The 20,989-nt window shown below is 43.0% G+C and overlaps 1 protein-coding gene and 1 long non-coding RNA gene across 3 annotated transcripts in view; one reads left to right on the forward strand and one right to left on the reverse strand.

The window, feature by feature from the left end:
- LOC104874201 overlaps positions 1 to 12,023 on the reverse strand; it is a 17,975-nt gene extending 5,952 nt beyond the window's left edge. Inside the window, exons 1-3 of one of the 2 annotated variants that reach the window (XR_004514301.1) lie at positions 11,900 to 12,023; positions 3,656 to 3,773; positions 3,457 to 3,521 (exon numbers count right to left, since the gene is read on the reverse strand). This is a non-coding gene — a long non-coding RNA (uncharacterized LOC104874201). Of the gene's footprint in view, positions 1 to 3,456; positions 3,522 to 3,655; positions 3,774 to 11,899 lie in introns of those variants that run through there. The other variant, XR_783678.1, reaches the window with a different exon arrangement.
- Positions 12,024 to 20,736: 8,713 nt separating this feature from the next.
- The window catches only part of Rab8b (RAB8B, member RAS oncogene family), a 74,257-nt gene continuing 74,004 nt past the window's right edge, over positions 20,737 to 20,989 (forward strand). Inside the window, exon 1 of the mRNA XM_010641210.3 lies at positions 20,737 to 20,947. Coding sequence (XP_010639512.1) covers positions 20,824 to 20,947 — 124 coding nt within the window. The 5' untranslated portion in view covers positions 20,737 to 20,823. The remainder of the gene's footprint in view (positions 20,948 to 20,989) is intronic.

The raw sequence follows: 20,989 nt of genomic DNA on the forward strand, positions 1-20,989 counted from the left end.
TTTTTTTTTTTTTTTTTTTTTTTTTTTTTTTTTTATCTTGAAGGTGGATTCCTGTCTGTGACATGGGGTCTGCACAAGTAGCTGTGTATAAGCGGCAGCTTGATATACAGACCATGATCATGATGGGCTTTCCTAAAGAAAAATATGTGGTCCAGAAGGCAGTTGAGTGCATCTAGTTTTCACCACATATTTTCCCCAAAGCATTTCACTCATCTGAAACTAGTTAATTCAATTGCTTTAAATTCCAAATTCCTCTTACATGACAGTTAGATAGCATTGCCACTAAATATTCTTTTCTATACAGACACATGGTCCACAAATCAAGATTGTGAATTATTATTATGAATGTATGGCCTGTTATGCCTAGGGCCAATTCTGCAATCTTTGGGTAGCAGACTCACAAGCCATGAGACATGGTAAGTGGGACAGACTAAGGATATGTGTGCTGCTCAGTAGTGTTTGCTAATTTCTGTAGTGTAAATATTCCCACTACAGCCATTTTTGAACTTCTAAGATGAAGTTACTCTATAGAGAATTGGAAAGAGATGAATGAAATCTCCTGGTTAGGTAATACCCAGGTCTTAAAGAATATTCCACCATCACTAGAATTGCTAGCATAATATCCATATTGATACTCTGGGGCTTCCTTTTCTCTATCCTGTGATCAAAAAGCAGGGAAGTGGGCTGCAGATTTAGCTCAGTGGTGCCTTGCCTGCCTGGCAAGCTCAAGGTCCTGAGTTCGATTTCTTAGTACACACACACACACACACACACACACACACACACACACACAAAAGGGAAGAGGGTAGCTACCCCATGGGGAGTTCAGTGGTAAAATGCTTGCCTCACATACATGTGGTCCTTTGATCCCCAGCACCACACAAAAAAAATATGAGGGCAGGGAAAATAAATAAAAAATGAGAAAAAGGTTGAACTATTAAGCTCCATGTTGTGGCTCATCCCTGTAATCCCAGCACTTGGGAGGCTAAGGCTGGAGGATTGCAAATTTGACGTCCACCTGAGCCACACAGCAAGATCCTACATCAAAAAAATGAAAGAAAAAAGAAAAGAGCAAACTATCTTAATCTACAAAATAGATGACTGATCAGGAAGAAAGAAGAGTTGACCTACTTGATGGCTTTACCTTCCTCAGCAAGATAGAACAAGAGCTCTGTAAAGCGTTGCCTTTGGACTTGTCAATCATGTGGTAAATACAGACTTTCAGAAATATTTCAGGAATATGGATATTATGTCAGCGGTTAGTAAGGAGCAATCCACTCCAATTTTAGACAGCTAGGCAGCTTCAATTGTTCCTTCTATTATGTCAGGATCTGCTTGCTTAAATTAATTCACCTATTATGCTTCTGGCTCAGGGAAGGAACACAGAAATGCATGTCACTTGTTTTCTAAACAAGAGCCCCAGAGCTAATTGAAGAGGGCGTTTCATCTCCTCTTAGGCTTGATTTCTCCAGGATGAGAATCACTGGCTCCTACAGGCAGCATTTACAGTTTTTCATTGCTCTGGATATGGTTGCTTTTGCCCACATGGCTCTAAAAATAAATATATTGCCAGCTCAGAATAATGAAACCATGACTTGTCCTCTTACAGTCATCATATCTGTATCAGTAGAGCCCAGCATCAGGTCAGGTTTTTTTGCCAATACAGTTGCTTCACACTATTAATTCACATAAGCTTATAGCTGACTAAAATCCTAAGTCTTTTTAACTGTTATTAAACCTCATATCCTTCAACTGCAGCTGACATTTTTAAGAAATCTAACTGCATGAGGCAGGGGATTTAGCTCAGTGGTTCCACTGCCTGCCTCACAAGTGCAAGGACCGGAGTTCGATCCCCGGTACCAACAAAAGAAAGAAAGAAAAAAACGTCTAACTGCAGTGAATATACTAAATAACACTGAACTGTACCCTTTCAGTTGGTGAATTGCATAGTGTGTGAATCATTTCTCAGTAAAGCTGTTAAAAAAGTCTAAGTGCAGGAAAGAAAGGTGTATTTAATTAAATACCTACTAAACTTTGTCAGGCACTTAATCTTGTATAATCTTTCCAATAACCCTTTTGAGTTATAAAGAAATTAAGAAACTTGTCCAAGTGGAAGAATAAGGATTTGAACCCAGGGTTCCTCAAGTGTGCTCCTTCTGCCGTATCCACCCTGCGTCTTTGTCATTCCTTGAGTGCTAGGCATTGCTAAGTGCCCAGTGAGGTCAGTGGGAGGGGCTCTGCCTGGCGGGCAGAACTGTGGGACCACCTGGACTCCGGGAACAGCAGCAGAAAGTCTGTGAGCTTAGAGAAGTCTCAGGGTTAGAAAGATATAGCAAGTACTAAAAATAGGTGTCCCATCAGTAACCCTAAGTAAGCAAATAGCATCATTGGCAGTGAGAAAGTGGAGGTGGCAGAGTCCAGGGGGAGGTGGCAGGGTCTCAGCAAGGTCTTAGTTTGGTCTGTGTTTCAGGTGTTTCAACTGGGGGTCGGAGGGAGATGCAAGCAAACTACACTACTGGCTTTGGAGGGTGTTGGATTGTGGCGCAGGGGAGCAAGGACTCAGGTCATCCAACAGGGAATCAGGACTGAGACTCAGTCTCAGAATGAAGGTAGAAGCCCAGAAATCTGAACCTGCACATTTGATCAGAGCAGGACAGGACTCAGGGTAACCTCTGTCCCCTGAACTGTGAAACAGCCCTTGTCAAAGCCTTCAGTGAGACCCAGGATTTGCTCCTGAATCTGGGGCAGGGCCACACCTACAGACTGGTGTCAAATGCCCGGCAATGAGACTAACCAGTTGTTGGATTGGCACAATCAGTGCCTCCATTGTTTTGTTGTTGCCACCTGCATGAGCAATGACAGCAACAGACACACATAACCTTGTAGAAATATTCCAGCTTAGACAAAATTCAAGGCATGCCATCGATAGTGCCTCCCACGTCTCTACTACACAAGAGCATGTATCAGCAAGTAACTAAGAGAACACTGCTTCAGGACACCATGAATCTGTTGCGTCCAATCTAATTATCAGCAAAAATTGCACAGTGTGCCTGTCTGATCTGGACCACCACCAGGTGGGCAGCCACAGGCAGACCCTTGCTGCGCCACCGGGAACCCTGGCGTAGTCCCTCCCTCTGCCGGCCCGCTCACTTAGCCCTGGCTCATTGGGTTTCAAGTGACAGACTTCTCACACTTGCCTGAACTAAAATGGCCAGGATACTGAACGTGGGCCAGGGCAGGAAGGGCAGCTGGGCCCAAAAAGGGAGCAAACAAAACCCTGAGAGGCCACCAGGGATGGAGACAACTATGTTCTTGCCACCTCTGTTTTTCTCTGGGTGCGACCTAATTTCTCCTCCTTCCTTTTTCCTGATGCTGCTTCAGTGTCCTCTCTCCACAGCCCAGTTTTCTCTGCCTCCCAGGGTACACAATGAACATGGCCATGCTAGCCCCTCTTACGTGCTGTCCTAGATCCAGGGGCCATTTGTGGCTGACCAGAGGCCTGCGTCCCAATTCCAGAACCCCTGGAGAGAGAATGTGCGTTGTCTCAGCCTGGGTCAGAAGTGTCTGCCCCAGTCATCTGTGGCCAGGGAAGCAGAGGCATTTGGGGTGAAAGCACTCCCCACTGAGGGGCTTAGGAAGGGAGACATGGACTAACCGGAAGCCCGACATGGTGCCTGCTCCCTCCTGACTATTGTCGTTGCTGTCTGTGGTGCTGCAGTTAGTGGCTCTAAGTCCTCCCTTTCAGGCAACCTCGGTGTTGGTCTACCTTCTCCCTGTAACACAGAACATAAATTGGATGTAGTTTGTTAACTGAAAACATTCTCTCCATAAGTTTCAGCAAACTGATGATGTCTTCAACAAAAACCTTTTTTTTTTTTTCACATAGAATAATCAAATCTGGAGCCCATGCACAGAAGGCAGAAACCTTTCAACTAAAAACATACCAAATTCAGGCTGGGAATTTAGCTCAGTGGTTCCTCTGCCTGCTTTGCAAGCGCAAGGTCCTGAGTTCAATCCCTGCTACCAAAGCCAAAAACAAAAAAACATACCAAATTCATGGGGATCGATTGAGTTTTTATGAGGATCTTCATGTGCCTAGCAATGTATTTTACAACTAACAAAATTTCTATGTACAATGCACGAGTAATTTGTTTGCAAAAAAAATTTTTTTTTTTTTTGGAGACATGGTCTCACTAGTCCAGGCTGGCCTTGAACTCACTATGTAGCCAAGGCTGGCCTCAAACTTGCAGCAATCTTTCTGCTTCAGCCTCCTGAGTACTGGAATTACAGGCATGCAACACTACAAAGGGCTTACAAAATGTCTTTTATTTATTTATTTATTTTTCCTCTCTTTGAGTTTATTGGTTCATTTTAAGTATACAGTACAGTTACATTCATTATTGGGATCTTGTACCTTTACATGACAGGTCTTGGTTCTCACTTTTTCCCCTTGTCCTTGCCCTCCCTTCACCCTCTCCTCCCCTCCCCAATTACAAACACTTTATTTCCATTTTTTCATTTTCTCATATTTTTTTTCTTTTCCCTTATTACCTTTCCCCTACAAAATTTCTTTTAAACAGCTCTCACATTACACCTGGATAAGAAGTGTCCTATACATACTTCTTCAGGTGGCCAAAGAATAAAATTTGAAATTCTCTTGTTGGATCGGGGGAAGGAGAAAATCTAGTTTCTGACCTAAATAGCTTCCTGCTATGGATTTTTAAGATGGCTTTAATGGAACTGTGGGACAGGTTGTTAAATCCTATAGGTTATTAAATCTTCCTAGGCTCTGAAAGCAACTAAGACTCCTTGCCCTACAATCTCTAACTGGAGAAGACCATAAGGATAATATCAGCTGAGCACTCATTTTGTGCCAAGCACTGTGCTAAGTACCTCACATGAATCTCATTTCATCATTACAACACCCCTATGAGGCAGACAGTACCAGTGTCCCCATTTTACATATGAGGAAATCAAGGCACAGAGATCATTAAGAACCATTCCCAAGGTCTCATGGTTGGGGACTTGAGAAACAAACAACCTTCAGTCTGCCTGCAACTAAAGACTTTTGATTTCAACTAATGCATTGTACATATTTAGGCCAGTGTCCAATGAAAGCTTTTTAAAAATTGAAAATGAAGCTCCCTAGTGGATATTAGGCCTTCCTATTGTTTTTATTAGGCCTTTTCATTTTCAAGGTACAATGTATAGTGCTCGCTTCGGCAGCACATATACTAAAATTGGAACAGTACGGTGTACAATATTTGATGGGCCGGGGGTTTAGCTCAGTGGTTCCGCTGCCTGCCTTGCAAGTGCAAGGATCTGAATTCGATCCCCAATACCAAAAAAAAAAAAAAAAATTAAACAACTTGTGTGTATGTGTACATCTGTGAGGAAGGCATGGGTGTTGGGGGTGATATAAAAATGATTAATCTATCACTCTGGAATTTAGCAAGTCCCTATCTCCAAAATGAAAACAGACTGGGAGTACAGTCTCGTGGTAGAAGGCCCCTGGGCCACCCAAGTACAGGGAGGGGGAAAGATTAAGATCCCCTTAGGGTTTTCAAGAAGCTTAAAGTCAACTCGAATTAAGGAAGCGACTGTATGACCATATTTGCAACACGACACTGAATGCACTTTGCTACCCTAAGATCCCTGGATAGATGAAGGGAGGATGCAGCACATCCATTAGGTAAATAAAGTTGTGATTTGCTGCAAATGAATGGTAACAGATGGATCTCATGTGAGAGGCAGAAATCCCTTGCTAATGAAAGCAGTAATCTGATTCCGAGTGTGGCTCTGGGGACCCGTATGACTTCTGCGAAGTAATGTGGACTTGTCTTTAACTGAATCAAGGACGGGACCCCAAAGAGTAAGATAAAGATTTTAAAGGAGAGGACAGCTCCTAGACAGCCTGATCCTTGCTTGCTGTGTGTTCTCAGTAGGCACCGTCTGAAGAAACACTGTGAATGAATGTCAACTGTGAGCCAGTAAGCCATGGCAGGGATGTAGGTAGACCTGCGAGGGGATCATCAGTGAGACCTCTCCCCTCGAAGTCGTGCTTGAGATCTCGCCAGATGTTCTCGAAATACATAAATGGATGCACTTTTATCTTTTGTTACTCTGATTGCGAAACCATTTGATTGCCTGCCAGCAGCTGGTGCCGGTGCTCTCCGTGCAGCCCACCTGCCAGACATCTGAGCCGTGCACTGATTGCAAGCTTGGACTCCACTCCATTACCAAGCCCTGCTTTCTGTCCAGGTAATGTGACCCCAGCTGTGCTCTCCAGCGCCGCTGAAGTCTGAAGCAGTCTGCAATCAGGACTTAGAGGCTTAACTGTGACAGCAGAAAGCGGGATGCACTCCAAACTTGGCCCGCTTTATATAAAATAGCTCTAATGCTCCTTTTCATTTATATACGACTTTACATGACAAAGCCTTCCGAGATCATCATTAATTAAACCTGCCACTCGCTCTCTGAAGTAGGCCTGAATTAGCCTGCTCATTTCACAGCTGACGAAACAGCTAGAAAGGCTCGGGGGTTTGCTGAATTGAAGTGGTGTTCATCCCAGGAAGCCTGGCCCTGTTCACTTTCTAGTTCATTCTTCTTTGCCTGGAAGAGATTTTGAAAGTACCCAGCTCTTAACTCTATGCAGGTTAAGGAAGTCAACTGGGAAACAGAGTTGGGCAGGGCAATAGCAGCAGTATAGACCAGAGCACCAGTGTGGGGCTTGAGCTGTTTGAACTCAGCCATGCTCTCTTTTTCTGGTTCTCAGTGGCTACTAAATGCATACCCTGCAGTCTCTCCTGTTCACTCTGGAAGCAGAAGGACGATGCTGGAACATAGCTGGAATATTGCTTCAGAGCAGTGCTACGTTTGTCCTGGTTGCAAAGTGGCCTCCTCATTGCCAGATCCTTTACTGTGGACCCACTGTGCCTGTGAGTTTTCCATCTCCAAGTTCAATCATCAGTCACAGCCATCAATCAGGTTGTTTTCTCATTATTCCTTAATGCAGTATAACAACTGTTTAATAGCATTTATATTGTATGAGCTATGGTAAGTAATCTAGAGATGACTGGAAGTATACAGGAGGAAGTTGTATGCAAATACCGTGCATCTTATATAAGGGGCTTGAACACACATGTATTTTGGTATCACAGGGGCCCTGATTCCTTCATGGATAATAAGGGATGAATAGATATTAAAATTTTCAAAGTCAGTCCTGTTCTAGGAGCAGGCCCATTTCACACTGGGAGAGCCTGGGGCAAAAGTAAAATGAAGGCCCGCATAAGTTTAAGTATTTAAAAATTAGAGGTGAAGCTAGCAAATTCATTTTCTACCTACCTACGTACATTTGTGAAGACCCAGGAAATCCTCAGAACCACATTAGGCTGAGGTGGCTCCCAGGGAGGTGGTCCGCACCACACAGATGCTCTCCTTTCCCACCCCAGACCCAGCAGCTCCATGAAAGCCTCACATGCACTGGATCCCAGCCACTTCTGGTCACTTCTGGTCATATCTCCACCTTCTTTTGGTCACCACTCAGGCCTATGATGCCACACGAATTGTACAGTCCCCTCTCAAGGCTAGAATGGGCAAGAGGCCCATGCAATCTTGGAAGAAGGGCCTTTGGCCGGGAATTTGGGATCTAGGCACCTGCAGCATGGCTTAAAGGTAGACATGGTTCTGGGTGATTAAATCTGCTTGGCCTGTAGAGTCCTTGCCCAGTGGGGAAGAGTAGCAGAAGAGGGGAGGGGGAGGGGTCTCTTAACAGTTGCCCCAGGGGAGGGGCCTCCCTTGCTGAAGCAAATCATACCTGGCTAAGTAAAAAAATAAGCCCAAAGTGTGAGTTAATACTATAGTTCTACACAAATGTGGATACCATTGATGATTTCTACTTCAACTATAAAACAGAGGCATGAAGTATTTCAAGTGGTTTTTCTTCTGCTTCCAAACCTACCTATTCTGAGAAGTGCATGTGACATCAGCATGTAAAAGGGCCAGAAACCAAATGAATAAGCTTCATAATTCAGTATTTTAGTGGAGAAGTTGAGCTCCCGTGAAATTCAGATATCAACTCTAGATGGTTTGGGCCAGGGATTTAGCTCAGTGGTGCCACCGCCTGCCTCACATGCACAAGGCCCTGAGTTTGATCCCTGGTACCAAAAGAAAAAAAAAAAAAAAGAACTCTAGATGATGATGCTGGGGTGTGTGGGAGGGAAGGGGTGCCACTGCTGCTACCCGCCCCCCCAGAATAGACCAAGAATTGAAGCATGTCAATGAATTGGGCTGCTGAGCATGTGTCTCACTGCTTTTCTCTGGGGAATCCTTGGGTCAGACAAGGTTGAGGGAGCTGCGGGACAAAAGATCCCTCATGTTCCTCAGAATCAGGATCATGATCCCATTCCTGGCTCGAGCTACACAGAAGTATAAATTAGGAACTTCCTTATTGTTAACCCACATCTCAACTTTATTCAAATGGATTTACAACCTACAATTTTAAGAGAGTTTGTCCACATATATTAAAACAGCATTTCTATCATCAAATTCTCAAGGCAAAAAATGTAGTAAGGAAATGTGTAAGATATGTATTTTGATTGTTAGCGTGTGTTCAGACAATAGCATTGAGTCCTGAATTTTTAGCTCAGGCAAGGGTTTTCATCCAACCTCCTTTGATCTCATTTCTCCTAATACACAAAGGACACATTTCCTTATTGATCATTGGAGGTTGGTTTTATAAATTAATTTCCTTAAAATTCATTCTGCCTTTCAAATGAAAGTAAATATACACCCAAAATCAGAATGAAACATGTGTGCATGCAGGCAGGCGGTGGCTACTTCTTAAATGTAGATGGACAGGTCTTCTTCCCTCTCAAAGATCTACTGTCTGGTCAGATGGAACCACTCTGCAGGTCCAGAGACCACTTGTGCACCCAGACCAACCTCACTGTTGGTTTTCACATGACGATTTGGCCAATCTACTACTCTACTGTGTCCCTCACAAGAATTCAGCTTCTGGGAAGCATCCTGAAGCTCCCCCAGCACAGTTCAGGCTCCATGTCAGTGTGATTCATCTTCCTGCCCGTTCACTTAAGGTGAATTGTGTGTCCAGAGTCAGCTACTCAGGGCTGGTTAGCACACCATGCTGGAGTGCTCCTCACCTGCCATCTAATGAGAAGCTTGACTCTTGGGGGATGCTAATGGCTGCTAGGAAACTCGATGTGCTGTAACCTTCCATTACCCAGTGTGATTAGGGAATGGGATATTCTAATATACTGGGTAATCTGCCTAACTATGGACTACCAGTTTTTTGTTTTGTCTTGGTACCGGGGATCAAACTTGAGACCTTGTGTTTGCGAGGCAGGCAGCAGAACCACTGAGCTAAATCCCTGGCCCATGGACTACCAGTTTTGAAAGACATTAATTTTGAAACAACTATAAACCAATACATCATCTTATTAACAGCATATCATAATTCTACCTAGTATTGTAATTCTTTATGTATCTCATCTGTCTTCCCTATAAAATCGTAGACTTTTTTCATTTGAGGCAGGGTCTTATGTAGCTCAAGCTAGCCTTAAACTCTTGATCCTGCTGCCTCAGCCTCCCAAGTGCTGGGATTACAAGTGTTTGCCAACATACCCCACTTTTAAGACCATAGACTGCTTAAGGAATGGTCTGTTTTAGCTCTATTTCTTTCCCCTATAGTACCTAACAAACTGCTTTATATATTGTAGGTTCTTTAAAAATGTTTTTATTAAATTAATGAAAATACAGAACACAAACTATAATTTACCCGCATGACTTAATCCTTCTTTGATGACTCAGAGTGGCCTCGAGGATGACACATTTCTTTGGTTATTATATGTTTTTGTCTCTGGGGATGGTTAAGTAAAGGCCAAATGGTTGAAAGGGGAATTCTGCAATGACTGGAAGATAGGACTTGATGCCTACTAGCTCATTTCAATTCCAAGTGTGTGTGTGTGTGTGTGATTTAAATGTCAACTATAGAAACGATTCCCTTTTATATTATCTAAAAGAAATACCACATAACAGTGTGTTTGTTTATGGAACCAGAAGATTACTACCATGATGAAGAATGTCAAGTAGCCTATGTTTATACTCCTTAATCAGAATTCATGGTCCTTGATCATGATAGGTCAAGGAATCTATCTTTGAGATACTTTTTGAAAAGGTAGGATATTATTAAACCACTAGCATATTATTACCATTATTTAATTTTATTAAACCCAATCATTAGATTATAATTTACTAATTAATGCAAGCATATTTATCACTACATGGCTAATATATGCCAAGCCCTGTGTTATTCATCAGGGATACAATGTGCATATAATTCATACTCTCAGACACTTAAATGATTCATCCCTAAACATTTCATTGTGCAGATTATTTTACAACCTTTTAAATGTCAGTATAGGAAATTAGCCTGAGTGTGATGTGACCCTCTGACCTATCCTATAATTCATTCCAAATACAGAACAATGCAGATGGAAAAAGGTGAATGTTAGTTTACTGAACACTAGTGTTTTTCTCAAAAAGCACACAGGGTGTTCATTGGAGAATTAAATTTCATGCACCAACAGAATTGTAGGTAAATATGTATCTGAACATAGGCGATTTTCATTTCAATTTTGTACCCCCCAGACCTGAGGGTAAAGCAGCTGCCTCAGCTTGTGGCTGACCTTTGGGTGAATGTGAGGGTGACGGAAGTGGTAACAGAGTACCCAGGCACTCAGGAGAACCCGGAGGCAGGGACAGTGTTCTGAGTCCAATTTGTGGGGCACTCTGGTGATAGATGTTGCCTCTCTTCCTGACGCTTTCCCGTAAACATGCTGGTGTGCATCTTGACAGTAGGGCTTTACGATTTAGTACAGTATCTCTGTATCTAAAGTGAAAAGTTGAGATTAAATCAATTCCCCAACATGTATTCTGCAGAATGCAGGTCCCAAGAGATCAAAAAAGAGAATGGGGAAAATTGGGTGCTTCATCCTGTCATGGAGTCTCTGTGCACCCCTCAGCACATCAAAAGATCCTGAGCTGTTCCAACAACAGCATTTCTTAAAGGTTTTGATCATTAAACCCTTTCTCCTTCCATCACCTACTAGCACCTGCTTATTCCCTTGGTGTCCTGAGGTGCACACTTTGAGAAACACTGGAATAAACTGTACAGTCATCAGTGTTGCGGCGTCCTGAAGCAATGGATTATCTTAGAAATCAGAAGTCCACTGAGGCTAGATGTCCTGTCGGGGGTCTAAGTCAGTGGCCTGACCTGGTCACTTTCTTTTGTCAGTTTCTTACATTCTATATTCTGATAGTTCCAGCATGAAATTTATGGCAAGGGAAGTTTTAAAAGCATCAGTAGTTGAAACTACAGATAATCCCTCAGCTCCAGAGTTTCCAGTTTTGATTAAGCACAGTTGGTTGAAGTTACTACTTGAGTAAACAAAACCAGTTTGAAGTATATTTTTGAGTTTGTTGTTGTTGTCAGTGGTGATTTTTGTTTGTTTGTTTATTATTGTTTGCAGTGCTGGACTTGAACCTAGGGCCTTATGTATGGCTCTACCACTGAGCTATACCTTTAGCCCTTGAAGTATTTTTTCTAATGGTGTCTCTTCTGTGGCTACTGGAGGTATTATTGAATAGATAGTTATTCACAATTCAGGAAGTTAATGGAAACAGGGATCAGAGAAACAAAAGATACTAAATCCAAAGTCCAGGTAGTTAACGCCTAGTGACAAGCGAGTGATTTTTTTTTTTTTTTAACACTGAGCTCAAGGAGATCCTTTGATGTTTTTTAAATTGAAGTATTAAGTGTGAGTCATAGACTCTTTGGCACAGGCCAAGGAAAAGAGATCTGATACTTGGTAATACTGACCTTAAAGTCTGGTGTCCTAGATAGTGTCTTCTTTTTGCCAGCCTCAAAAAGTCTCACACATCACTTTACATGGTCTTTGCCTCAAGTTCAAAAGACATAAATATATTTAGGCTTCAACTTCTTTTCATACTGTCTCTTTGCAAAAAAAAAAAAAAAATTACTGAGTTAGTGGCTAAGTAAACAGCATTATTTGCCCAGCAGTGAACTTGCTGCCCCATAGTCCCAACTATAGTATAGTCTATCTCCAAAGTAATTAAAGAACCAGCCAATTTACATTCTTTTTCTACAAAACTGCACTTGAGTACCAGATGGCAAACACAAATGTTTTGCACTAGAGACATATGGAAACCTCTCTGTTTCATAAAAGCCTCAATGAATATTAAGCCCCAAATGATGCTATTCATTGCAGAAATAAGATGTTGTGATAATCCCCCAAACTGGCCTAATTAGGCCCTATAGCTTCTTGAGTTTCAGAAGGGAATAGGTCAAAAATTACAATGTGATTGGGGTTTCATTAGCAATTTTTCTAAATTTGAATATCCTAGCCCAAAGCAATCACCTATTCAGCTTTATTTCCTTAGTGTTCTATTAGGTTGTCAGCATCATTTTATAGTTGTAGATCTTAAAAAAATGAATAATCAGAGAGTTCTGCTTGGTTTCATATTAAGTCTTCAGTCCTGTCCAGAGATAGGAATTTCACAAAGCGATAGGGTGTTTTATCATAGGTTCCAGAGCAATTCAGCATGTTCCCTGATGAACTCTGTTTATAAGTCCTCATTTCTGTTTGCTTGTTTTTTTTTTTCCTTATTTCTGTTTAATAGGTGGGAAAGTCTATGTTTAAGATTTTTCAGAAAATCATTATCCAAGGGCCAGGCATGGTGGCACTTGCCTATAATCCCAGCGCTTGGGAGGCTGAGGCAGGAGGATCCCTGTGAGTTTGAGACCAGCCTGGGCTACATAGTGAGTTCCAGGTCAGTCTTAACTACATAGAGAGACCCTGTCTCAAAAAACCAAAGAGAGAAAAAAAAGAAAGAAAATGACTGTTCATTTTAAGTAGGAATTGGAGGCAGGAATTGACTGGATTTGTCTCAAAATACAAAGCAGAGTTTCATTTCTCTCTTAAGCCAATAGTTTAGCAACCCAATAAATCTTTGGTAACCACTGTCGCCATCTCAGAAAGGACTGAAACTCTGTACTCCTTGGAAAAAGAGAATACTGATGACTGAGTCATAAGGGTGAATCCAATGCTGTTCAAAACAAGGAACTAGGTGCCTCGGGTTCCTTTCCCATCACGACATCCTGCATGGGACCTGAAAGGCTGCTGATAACCCCCCTGGATGCACCAGGATGTTTAGATGACATAGCAGATCAAAGTCTATAAGACTAAAACTCTCAGAGATTAGGTCATCTCTTATGCAAACCTGGATTCTAGAATTTAAAGGATTTTGCACATGTAAAGTGATTATCCAGTCCAGCACTCCCGCCATTTTACAGATGTGAAAACTGAGGTATAGAAAGGTCATCATACGCTGGGTGTGGTGGTGCACGCCTGTAATCCCAGCACTTAAGAGGCTGAGGAAGGAGGATCACTGTGAGTTTGAGACCAGCCTGGGCTACATAGTGAGTTCTAGGTTAGTCTCAACTACATAGTGAGACCCTATCTCAAAACAAAAAACAAAAACAACCCCCCCACCAAAGAAGAAAGGTCATTGTGCTTTTTTAAAGTCACAGACTAAGTGACAGAGCTGGGAACAGAGGTTGGTTGCCTGATAATTAGTCCTATCATTTTTCCATTACAGTGTCCCAGAACAGGTTTGTCAGAGCCTAACAGGGAAATTAAAGGCTCCCCGAGTGTTTCACCTGAGCTTTTGCCTTAGCGGGTTGCCACTGTACGGTAGACAAGGCACCAGGTGTTCCAGTGCTTGTGTTCATTCTGGCTGTGGTCCATCTACCTTTTCCTTAAGGAGGCCGTATTTCCTTCACATTTAAATATCAATCCATTTGTTTAAGTGAATGAAAGGTCAGCATTTTCCTGGATTTAGCTATGAATTCTCCAGAAATTCCACTACCAGCTACTTAGTAACACTTTACACAAATATTCCTACTATTTGACTTAAACATAAGTGACAGTGTTCATCCCTGTAATCCCAGCCCTTGGGAGGCTGAGGCAGAAGGATCGCCACGAGTTCCAAACCAGCAGCCTACACTACCCATCACTTTGTTTCCTCCTGTCTCCTCTATTTCTAATAATCCTGGGCTCAGGGTGAGACTGATTATGCTTCCCACATCCGGTTCTAGTGGCTTAGGCCAGTTGATCTAGTTCACTCCATGGAGATCTTGCTTAGTTAGGGAAGGGCAATCAGGGTGCAAGGAACACAATTTCAGATATTTATTTAAACTCTTGGGGAAGAGGGCTCTCCGCATCCTTCTCTGCTTGAATCGAGAAGCCAGGAGCTCAGGAGCTTGAGGTACATATTTTGTAACCACATGGGGCTGGCCTGTTGTAGTAAGTGCAACTTTGAAGAAGCATTAAGAAACCGAGAGCGAAACTAGGTCCCAGGTATGTTATCTGACTGCTGGATTAAGCCTGACCTGTCATTAGGCCTATATCTGATTGTTTTACTATGATTAAATAGGTATTTTTATTATTTACTGAAGCCATAAAGTGTTCTTTTACTTATTAACATAAATATCCCAATACTTTTATGATACCGATTGTGTGTATTAGCACATCTGCACTGTGCTTTTGGATCAAGGTCTACTTTACAGTTGGCCCCAAAAGGCTTTCTTGAACTGGAGATGTAGCTCAGTGGCAGAGCACTTGCCTAGCATGCAGGAGGCTCTGAGTTTGATCTTCTACAACACACACACACACACACACACACACACACACACACACAACGTGAAGATTCTTTAATAGCTCCTGTTTTCTAGGAATCCTACCTTATTTGACACAGAATCCTATGAAAAAGCAATGCCTAAATTAATGACAGGAATGCATTCCTGACATTTTATTGTCAGAAATGTTATCATCAGACAGAGAAGTGATTTACAAGGTCTTGGAACAGATTCCTTACAAACCACCCTTTAGTAGTTTAGGCTATTGAGCCATGTACTCTAGGCTTGCTAAGCTGTACCTGCCCTTTCTGTGGGCTGCACCTTATCCAGAAATGGAGCCACCCAGAATAGTTGCACCCGGAGTGGCTTGTTCTTAATTCTAAGGAATTACGTTTCTATCCATAGCACACAAGGAAAGAGTTTTGCCTTTAGCCATTGGCCTTGGCCCTTGCCCACGTTCTAGGGGCCTATGACAAAGAAAGCCTGCCACTCAGTCACATTCATTAACCCAGGACTGAGGGATGGTTGCACACTGTCTTCCTATCTTCTCTACAACACGGTGACTTTGTCATAAAAAAAGTAGGTTTTATAGAGATTTCTTAATCATATACTATACTTTCATGCAGCAATTTAAAAAACAGTATCATCTCATTTTTATTTGTTTTATATCCAGTGGTGATATATAAAATATATAACAATCAAAAACTGGGTATGGTGGTATACACCTGCAACCCCAATACTCTGGAGGCTAAGGCAGGAGGATGAAGAGTTTGAGACCATTCTGACCTACAGAGTGAGACCCTGTCTCAAAAAACCACCACCAACAATAAAAGTAGCAGTCACTTTTGCATGAGTGCTTGACAAATCAGTTTGGAAGTCTGTCTAATCAGAATGGAAGCTCAAATAATCAAAATGGACACTCAGCCAATCAGAATGAGTGCTTCTGCGATCTGAATTACAAACTGACCAATCAGCTGGGCATGCCTATAATCCCAGCCCTTGGGAGGCTGAGACAGGAGGATCACCATGAGTTCCAGGGCAGCAGCGTACAATACCCATGAAGGCCTTGTCTCAAAAAGAACCCCAAAACCAAACTAAACCAAATCAAAACAACCCACAAACACAAGAAAAAGCTGGCCGATCAGAATTCAGAATGGACACAACCCATCACAATACACGCAGTATGTTACCACATTTGTCACTGAACTTTTCACTTGTGTGCTCTCCCCCTCAATTAGGTGGGAGCAGACTAAGGGTAGAAACCACATGGTAGATCTCTTTTTAACCTCCAGGTGGCCTTGCCAAGCTGGCCTCATAATGTGAACTTAATGAATATTTGTTAGAGTGGACATTACTCATCCTGTGATTGCTCAGGAAATATCAGTGGGTGGAAGAGTACAGTTTGTCCCTTTCTGATGAGGTTAATTATAGAATTATACCATTAGACTATCGCTAAATAAATAGCATGTTTTTAGATGGCATACAGGTGATTAAAAAATTGGTATTTTTCAGGTCTTATCATTAAATGTGATCTTGACAAACTAGAAAAATTATATATAGTCACAGTGATTTCCTAAACAAAACAATGAATAGTGTACTTACAAAATGAATAACATACAAATACAAAGTGTAGTATAAATAAGTATTTCTGAGGCCCAGAGTACCCAAGTTTTATAGCAAATAATAAACCAAAGTGTCCCAAATGTTTTTAAATTAGCTAGACCACTGGTATGATGGACAGATGTTAGTGCATTCATTTATTCAACAACATGAGTGCCCTACTATGTGTAAAGCATCCTGCGAATGGGAGTGAGAAATCGGCAAGATTTTTTGTCCCTCAGAGAGCTCAAGTTTTAATCGAGAAGACAAGGATGTATATCCGCTACTCAGTAACAGAGCGAGAACTTATGTGATGGCTGAGTCATCAGTCAGGGAAGATAATCACCATGAAGGACATCTTTGTAGCCCACCCGGACAGCTGTGCTCAACACATGGCAGAGGGCCAGTGCCCAAGAGTTGGGCAAAAGCCTTAGCACTGATGGTACAAACTGATGGCCAGAGGCTGCTTTGCCTTTCATTTTTTAGGGCAATGTACATGTGTGGGTTCTTGGAGGATACAATTAAGGGGAGGAAAAGTCTCAGTGATGACTGAGTCCAGTTTTGCCAGCCCTCCCCAAGGAGGAGTCTCACACATATTTAATTTCACTTACGCACTTGAGAAAAGCAACATTTCCTGACAGTGTCTGGAGCAATTGAAACCAGTTTAAGAATTCTTAAATTGTTCTGAAAATGTGCACAGAGAACACACAAACACTCAAAAATGTATTAGTAGATTCTTGGGGAGTTTTGTACCTCCCAAGTGAATAACTACTGTCGGGAGAAGAGTGATCCCTTGGAAGTGTGCAGCACGCCAGTCTTGCTTGCTGCCATGAGGAAAGCCAGTCTGAGGACCAAGGAAGCAGAGAGGAGGGCAGGAATAAGAGAATACTGGAACATTATGTAAAACTCTGCTTAAAACCAGCTTGAAGCTCACACAGACTTCACACCAAACAGATCTGCTTTGCACAGTGTTACTCCAGCTCATTAGAAAGAACTCGGATCAAACCAGCCTAGAACAGATGCCCACCTCTGTGGACAGAAGATTAGAGTACCATGCTTCCCATTCACCAGTAAGGGAAGAGCAGCTTCCTAAAATCCAGCAGAAAGAATGTTGGCTAAAAAAAATCCCACACAGGGCAAACCTCTCGGGCATTAGAGTGTGGTCACGCTGTCATGGACAATGTAACCCTACACAGGGCTTCAACTGTGGATTGAATGCAGGCACTCATGCATGCTCCACAAATGCTCTACCACTGAGCTATATCCCCAGCCCTTTTTGATTTTTGTTTTGAGACAGGGTCTTACTGAGTTACCAGGCTGGCCTTGAACTTGTAATCCTCCTGTCTCAGACTGCTGAGTAGCTGGGATCATACACATGCACCACCAGGACAGGCAACAAATCAAACTGAATGTGCTGATTGGCTTAGTGCTCTGCAGCGATGCAGCATTTCCAGGCTGGCTTTGGGCGATGTGGTTTCCTTGGAGCACTGTAATATAGATTTTTGGAGAGTCTGTTAATAACACTTGCAGAACAGGGTACCTATGGTACCCTCCTCTCTATAAATACATTTCTGGTGCATGCCTGTAATCCCAGTACTCAGGAGGCTGAGGCAGGAGGATCTCTGTGAGTTTGAGACAGCCTGGGCTACATAGTGAGTTCCAGTTCAGTCTCAACTACATTGGGAGACCCTGTCTCAAAAAAACAAAACAAAACAAAAAAACATTTCTGGGGGCCGGGGATTTAGTGCAGTGGTTCTGCTGCCTACCTTGCAAGCACAAGGACCTGAGTTTGATCCCCATACAAAAAAAAAAAAAAAAAAAAATTCTGTTTGATCCCCAAAAAAAAAAAAAAAAAAAAAAAAATTTCTGTCTAGTTTTTTTGGCAAATGGCCTGTCAATAGAGCTACTACTACCCAGAATCTGATTTCTAATATATTGTTGCACAAAATAAGAAGATTGATCATTCATAAAAAAATCTGATTCTTTTTGAAAGTATCAATATATCAAAATGCCTGAATGGTTCAACAGTGGTACACAAACTTACTAACTAAAAAGTCCCAATATTATATATAAACTTGGTAGTAGAGAAAAGGTGAGGAAGTGAAAACAAGACAGAATTATTATTTTTAAATTCCCATCAATTAATGAAATTCCCCTAGGGAGATTTAGGGACTTTAAGATTCCGACCTCTAGCTTCTCTTTTGAAGCTTTACTATCTCAGCTTGTTCCTACTCATACAGAAAGAGAATGACAGTAGTTGAATGCAAATGGTGGAACTGAAAAAAAATTTTAATAAGAAGACGTCTTTAAAGAGAAAAATTCCATTGGTCTTTGAGGATTTCTGCTCCCCCCCACTTTTTTTTTTCTAGAAATGAGGACGAAGGGATAGAACTGAGCTGTCCATACTTGACTGGTTAAAGCCAGTTCAGAAATTTGCCTAAGTCAAATATGGTGCAGCATGCATGTAGACACTCTGGGAAGCTGAGGCAGGAGGATCGTAAGTTTGAGTCCAAGGCCTGGCTTGGGCAAAGAGTCTCAGCCTGTGTTACAGGGCAGAATCCCTCCTTGTTAGCATTGACTTTGACAGGATTAGAGCTTTAGAAATTAGATATGCGGTTAATAGCAGTAGTGAGAGCAACAACAGCTATTGCCCTTTAGATACTGTATGATCAATAAATGTGAAATAAAGATGATGCATTTCATCTTCTGTCCACATAGAAGCTGAAGGCCAGTACTGTCCTGCTACAGTAAAACTAAGAATGTAGCATCAGTGGCCTTGAGTCCCTAGCTACTCAAGATGTGTCTTAAAAGAGCTTGCTGTGTCAGGCATGGTGGCACTCCACTGTAATCCCAGTGCTCTGGGAGGCTGAGGCAAGAGGATTCTAAATTTGAGCTCAGCCTGAGTAACTTACTGAGATCTTGTGTCAAAAATAAAAAGGGCTGGGATCAGGTTACAGCAAAAGACCTGAATTTAATCACCAGAACTGGGGGTGGGACTGCTACTTTGTTCAACTGTTCATGTTTGTTTTTTGTATTGCATGAATGGTTCAGTCCACTGGTTCCCTTGAACAACTTCTACTATTCCAGCAGGTGTTTCCTTACATATAAGGTAAATGTCTTGAGTCAGTGATTCTCAACTGTTTTGATCTCAGGATCCCTTCATCCTCTTAAACTTTATTGAGGTTTTTGTTTCGTTTAATTTTTTGAGATAAGGTCTTGCTATGTAGTTCAGGCTGGCCTTGAACTCACTATGCAGCTCAGGAGGACCTCAAACTTGTAGTCCTGCCTCAGCCTCTGGAGTGCTGGCTTTACTGGCATGCACCGCTGCACCTGGATCAAAGAGCTTTTTATGCGTGGTATTTGTGTGCGTGCGTGCATGTGGTGTCAAGCTGGTGATACTTGACATATTAGGAATTAAAACCGAAAAGGAGAAGAGGTTCTTGGGAGCCAGAGGACTGTGATGGGCGCCTAGTCCTCTTGGGCTACTCCTTCCCCGTTACCTGAATGTAAACCCCTTAAATCGAGTATAAGGGAAGACTGCTAGGACCTCCATTAGTCATTTGTCAAATGAGTGCCGCTGAGGGGTGATGAATATAACACTACTCACCCGGCTGTACCGGTTCCAAATGCTTTCACTTTTGGTATTTACTTTTCACTACAATCCTATGAAATAGATTGCTTTATATTCACTTTACAGATGAGAAAACAGCCCCACAGAGTTGCGTGATCGGCCACAGAGGTTAAGCGCCTAGCCAAGAGTACCACCAAATCTTACTCTACATTGCCACGGCCAAAATTCCCGCCTCAGATGTTGCCTCCTCTTTCTACAGAGCACAGAGCAGTAGCACAGCCAAGCTAGATTTAAAAAATCCTTCCTCCTGCAGGGAGAGCGACGAGGTCTGCGCAGCAGATCCTCTAAATAGTCATCGTGAGTGACCGTGGTCTGTGTGGCGGGAAGGGGGCACGAGTCAGCACAGGAATCATTCTTTGTCAGCTCCGTAACCGAGAGGCGGCGGGAGGGGGCTGAAGAGATGTTGCTGGGCAGAAACTGGAAGAGAAGCCAGTGAATGCTCGGCAGACGGTATCCAGGCTCCCGAGAAAGCATCCCGGCTCAGGTCCCAGCGGAAGAGCTGCGGAAGCCGAGGGACTCAGATTCCGAGGTCCTGGATTTGAAAGGCGCCCCTCAAAGAAAGAAACAACTGTTAAGTTCCGGAGGCGCGATGGACAGAGCTCGAAATGAGGTCTCCTTTCCCTGCTTTTTTGGAAAGGCCTAGTCTACCGGGTCACAGCACATTACGCAGATCTTCCACCCGGTGGGCCCTCCATGGACAGTCGGCGCCGGGAACGCCCAACGTTCCCGGAAGGAACTACGAGTCCCATGAAGCCCAGGGACGCGGTCGGCGGGCACGCCCCCCGACTCGAGGCCCCCTCCGCGCTCTCTTCCACCGCCTCCTCTAGCTCTCCGGTCAGAGGGCCGGAGCGAGAAGATGGCGAAGACGTACGATTATCTGTTCAAGCTGCTGCTGATCGGCGACTCGGGCGTGGGCAAGACCTGCCTCCTCTTCCGCTTCTCCGAGGACGCCTTCAACACCACCTTCATCTCCACCATCGGTGAGGGAGAGGCGGCGGCCCGGGACGGGGGTGCGAGGTGGG

This window comes from Fukomys damarensis, unplaced genomic scaffold, assembly GCF_012274545.1.
Source record: "Fukomys damarensis isolate Sample0158 unplaced genomic scaffold, DMR_v1.0_HiC HiC_scaffold_25, whole genome shotgun sequence".
Classification (NCBI taxonomy): domain Eukaryota; kingdom Metazoa; phylum Chordata; class Mammalia; order Rodentia; family Bathyergidae; genus Fukomys; species Fukomys damarensis.